The 4,616-nt window shown below is 59.4% G+C and overlaps 1 protein-coding gene across 3 annotated transcripts in view; it reads right to left on the bottom strand.

The window, feature by feature from the left end:
* Positions 1 to 464: 464 nt before the first annotated feature.
* Positions 465 to 4,616, bottom strand: part of RGS3 (regulator of G-protein signaling 3) — an 84,715-nt gene continuing 80,563 nt past the window's right edge. For 2 of the 3 annotated variants that reach the window (XM_019473209.1, XM_009283617.2), the window contains 4 exons: positions 3,654 to 3,715; positions 2,858 to 2,959; positions 2,019 to 2,185; positions 465 to 1,734 (listed from right to left, as the gene is read on the bottom strand). In XM_019473209.1, the coding sequence (XP_019328754.1) occupies positions 1,549 to 1,734; positions 2,019 to 2,185; positions 2,858 to 2,959; positions 3,654 to 3,715 (517 nt within the window). In that variant the 3' untranslated portion in view covers positions 465 to 1,548. Of the gene's footprint in view, positions 1,735 to 2,018; positions 2,186 to 2,857; positions 2,960 to 3,653; positions 3,716 to 3,834; positions 3,955 to 4,616 lie in introns of those variants that run through there. The other variant, XM_009283618.2, reaches the window with a different exon arrangement.

Here is a 4,616-nt window from a genome sequence, read left to right as displayed (position 1 = left end):
ATACACCAGAACCGTCGAAGCGCTGCGTTTGCCAGGGGAGGAGCAGCCCTGCCAAGCCGTGCAGCCAGGACCTGAAATAGCACAGTTGGGCTTTTTGTTGCTTTTTTTTGGTGTGTCCCCAGAGGGACCCGGCGCTACGCTAGGTCACTTACGTTTCTGGGCATTTCCATGTTCAGAGGTTCATGCCCCGCCATGTTTAAACAATGAACACTATCCCTGGGAACGGTCTCGTTTTGGGCAAAACTTTCTGTGTTCCTGCAGGGCTACACCCGGGCCTGGCCTCAGGAGCATCTGGCAGCTGCTCCATCATAAAAAACAGGTCAGAAATTCACAGAACCAGATTTTCCCATCTTTAGCCATGCAGTAACAGGATTTTACGCTCCTCAGTGAAGCAGGGGATGCCCGGCTCCGCCAGCACTGAGAAACATGCCACGAAGAAAAGGCAGCTACAAGAAATTATATTCTCCTTTTATTTACCTATGACCATGACAATGTATTTTTGCTAGCTGCAGAGATGCTTCGCACTGTAAACTGGGTGCCTGGAAGCAGGCAGTCCGTCCAGCTCTGCCAGGTTCAGCAATAACCCCCGCTTCTCAAAACACAATATTGTTATCCAGAGTAAGGAGAGCATCTGATTCACAGAGCTGCTTTTCTCCATCACCAAACTCTCCGTCGTCAGGGCATGATATATACACCCAGGCTCCCCCAGCGGCCCGCTGCTAGGGAACGCGTTTTGTCAGATAAAACCTGCTAACTTAGAAAATGTTGTACGCACTCAGAAAAAAAGGCATCCACTCCACCGGAGAACTCCGCCGCGACACACACAAATATTGCACTTGTAATTTCAGAACGGGAAAGGACACGAAGATTTCCTATTACACAGCAACGCGTCCAGCTATAGGAGGTCAATAAATAAATCAGGGGTGGGAGCGGGAGGCGGTTGGCTTGCACGCCTCCAGCGCAGGGGAAGGACCCGGCTTTCGCTGCTCCCGGGGGGACCCGCCACGAGCGAAGGAAGCGCCGGGCTCCTGCGAGATAGCTGCTTCGGGGGAGCCGGGAGGCATCACCGGCACGGGGAAGCACAGCAGCATCGTGGGGCTGGTCCAGTTCAGAAGTCTTTTATCCGGGGAAGATGTTCATGTCGGTGCTGTTGTCCCCTTGCCAGAGCCCTGCACAAAAGTCCTCCTCCTCCTCGAAAGGGATCACTCGTCGCCTTCCAGCAACACTCGCAGCTTGGGCGCGTGCTTCACAGTAGTCTTGTGGGAGCTTCCCTCCTGGCTAAAATCCATGCCAGAGTCACCCCGAAGGCGTCGTACCAGCGATGCTGAGATGGGGCGATGGAGCAGTACCAGACTGCTTGGCTTGTTGGTCCCCTCGGCCTCGTGCTCGGTGCCTTCAGCTGCCTCACACCCGTCCGCTGCAGCAATATGGCTTGGGGGCATAAACGGCAGCGGGAAGGCACACTCCTGCCGTCCCCCGGGAAGGCCTCCGCCACCTGATTTCATGTAAACACACAGCTCCCAGCCTGCCTCGAGAGAGTCCTTGGGCCTACAGTGGGGAGCTGGCTTTCTTCTGGTTAATTATGTCTAAGTACAAGTCAGAGCGGAGGAAGCGGGGGTAGGAGTCCTTCTCCATGAGCCCATAAATCCTCTTCTGCGCGAGGTCGAAGCAGCTGCGGGTGATGTTCTGCAGGTTCTCCTTGGTGTGGTCCCGCGTGTAGGAGTCCAGGTTGACCTGTGGGCAGAGATCCTTGGGCCTACAGTGGGGAGCTGGCTTTCTTCTGGTTAATTATGTCTAAGTACAAGTCAGAGCGGAGGAAGCGGGGGGAGGAGTCCTTCTCCATGAGCCCATAAATCCTCTTCTGCGCGAGGTCGAAGCAGCTGCGGGTGTTCTGCAGGAGGTTCTCCTTGGTGTGGTCCCGCGTGTAGGAGTCCAGGTTGACCTGTGGGCGGGGCGGCGGCTCCACAGGCGGCTGCCGTGCTGTGGAGCCACACACCGGCGTGGGAGCCAGCCCTCACCTCCTTGCAGGATTGGATGGCAATGTACTCAGCGAAGATCTTCTTGGCCTTGGAGACCATCTTGGACTGGGATTTGATCTTCTTGAACTCCTCGCAGGCCAGCCAGAACTCCAGGTTCTCCTCGCTGAACTCAGTGCGCAGGAAGGCCCTGAAGGCAGCAAGTCCGTCTGCGGGGACAGAGGCACATCTCTACTCCCGGCTCGCAGGCAGGGAACAGCCCAGCAAACTTGAAAAGGTGCAACCTAAACTACCTCCCCCACTGTCCCCTAAAAACCCCTTGTGAGCCCTTGTGCAAAGCAGGCAGCGATGGCATTGCCAGCCGAAGCATGGCAACACGAGCCATCCATGTGCTGAATCCGCAGTCCTCAGCCCGGCTGCGTGCATGGAGAGTCGAGAGAGGGAGACTGGGGTTGGAGCGGGGGCAGCAACGGGGAGAGGACCCCCTGGCCACCCCTATGGGGGCCAGGTGTAGGACGTGACCACAATGCAGGGTGCCCTAGCTGTGATATGCAAGAAGGGGAATGGTCTAAAGCAGCTCCTGCTTCACAGACCCACTGCACAGCTCCGAATCAGGCACAGACACGAATCGCTGCCTTTTTCTCCCCAAGCTGGAGGAGGGCTGCAGCCCCAAGCCACGGCTCTCCCCGGCCCCTATCACAAAATCCCCCCCTGGGCCAGGCAAGAGCAGAAGGGGTGCAGGCGAGGGGCAGCCTCATTTCTCTTTGTCTACCCCCAAACACCAGAAGGGATTAACATAGGAAATCCCAGCTTTATCCATGCACGTGTCTGGATATTTCCCCAGCAACAAACAGAGGAGGAAGAGACGGACAAACACTTACATTTGTGCAGCAGCAGCTTCTCCAGGGAGTCCCCCCACTTGAGAGCTTCCTCAGGAGTGGGCCTGCGGGAGAAGGACAGCGCGTTGGCAAAGCGAAGCTGCGAAAGCCGCGTTCGCCGCCTGCCACGACGCAGCACGAGCAAACCATTTCCAGCCAATAAAGCAATGCTGTGTGCCCCAGCGGGGCTGGCCCCGGCTCCCACATCGGCACCAGCACTGCCAGACCATCTGCAGGCAGAGCCAGGCTCTGCGCCAGGCAGCACCATGGTGGCTCTGCTGGAAGGAAACCTCTGCCTTTAGACGGGCAGGAAGAAATTCCGATACAAAGAGGGCTGTGCGGGCAGCCGTGCCGCTTGGGGTGTCTAAGCAAGAATTGGAAAAGCTCCAGGCAATGCCGAGGAGGCTGCGAGACGGCGGGGATTTCAGCCACCCCGTTCAAGCAGCTGGGTAAGCCGCCGGGTGTGAGAGTGGGGAGGGTTCGTCTCCGGCTGCTGGAGCATCTCCAGAGCAAAGTGGTTTTTCAAACCATCCTCTGGCCAGTTAAAAGTTTCACGTACAGGCACTGGGAGAAAGCAGCTGTCAGGGAAATTTTCCAGCCCGAGCCACCACTGTGCCGCCTCCTGGGCACGGACCTCCTACCTGCCTGGGGGGGGAATTTTCATCCAACAAATGTTTCTAATGCTCCTGTGGATACAAAAACTGTTTGTCCACAGCTTCCCCAAACGGGGTGACCCCAGCCTCCCTCGAGGTGACATTCAGCCTGGCGCGGCTCGTCCCCAAGCCCCCACGGCCCCCAAGCCCCCCCGGTGACTCGTTTCGCCGCCGAAAAATCCCCAGCCGGTTCTTCATGTCCTTGGCTCTAGAGGGAAGAGCAAGTTTTAGCAGGCGGGCAAGGGGCTGGGGGGACACCCAGCACCCAGGGGACCCGCCAGCAGGCTCGTCCCGCGCGTCGCCCGCCGCCCCGCACCCGCCACCTACTCCTTCATGGTGTGCCGGCGCTGCAGGCTGCCATTGTGGGGTCTCTGCACGCCCAGCAGCATCTCCGCGTGAAACTCCAGTGGCTGGGGCTTGGAAAGGTCACGGAAAAAGGGCATGGCTGCTGGGACCCAGACGCCAGACGCTTGGGCGCTCTGCTCTGTGCCGCGCTCCCGCCCGGCCACCGCCGCTCTGACGCCGGCTCTGTGCCGCGCTCCCGCCCGGTGCGGCCAGCGCGGAAGTGGGAGGGCTCAGCCCAGAGGAGCTTTAAATGCGGCGTGGGGTGAACGAGGCACACGCGAGTAAGGGCTGTGTCAGCCCCGCTGCTATTTCGGACGGCTCCACCGTTGCTGGGGAAACTCGAGGAAAGGTGGAAAAATCAGCGCCGAGGGGGGATAGTGGGGCCTTTCAAGAGTCGGCGGGGAAAATAATCACGGCGGGGATTTATGAGGGCTATTTATAGAGTGCAGGCATCCCAGGGAAGGAAGCGGGGCCAGCGACGGGGCTGAGTGGGGTTAGGAGCAGAGCGGGACAGCAGCGCTTCACCGTGTCCCCCCTGGGGGGACGGGGCTGGGAGCCCACGGGCGACCCGCTGGTGCTCACACTTCTCCGGTGCCAGCCCGGGACGGGCACGGCCGTGGGGACATCTCCATACGTGGAGATGGTGGTTGGGACAGGCAGTGTGCGGCGTGGAGGGGCGCTGGGGCACAGACACCCCACGCTGCCACCCTGCACTGGTCCCCGCTCCACCGCCCCTGGACAGACAGACTGACGTGCACCCGTAG

Source organism: Aptenodytes forsteri, unplaced genomic scaffold (genome assembly GCF_000699145.1).
Source record: "Aptenodytes forsteri isolate BGI_AS27 unplaced genomic scaffold, ASM69914v1 Scaffold518, whole genome shotgun sequence".
NCBI lineage: Eukaryota > Metazoa > Chordata > Aves > Sphenisciformes > Spheniscidae > Aptenodytes > Aptenodytes forsteri.
Note: the sequence above shows the minus strand (reverse complement) of the source record. Positions and strands in the feature narration are given on the sequence as shown.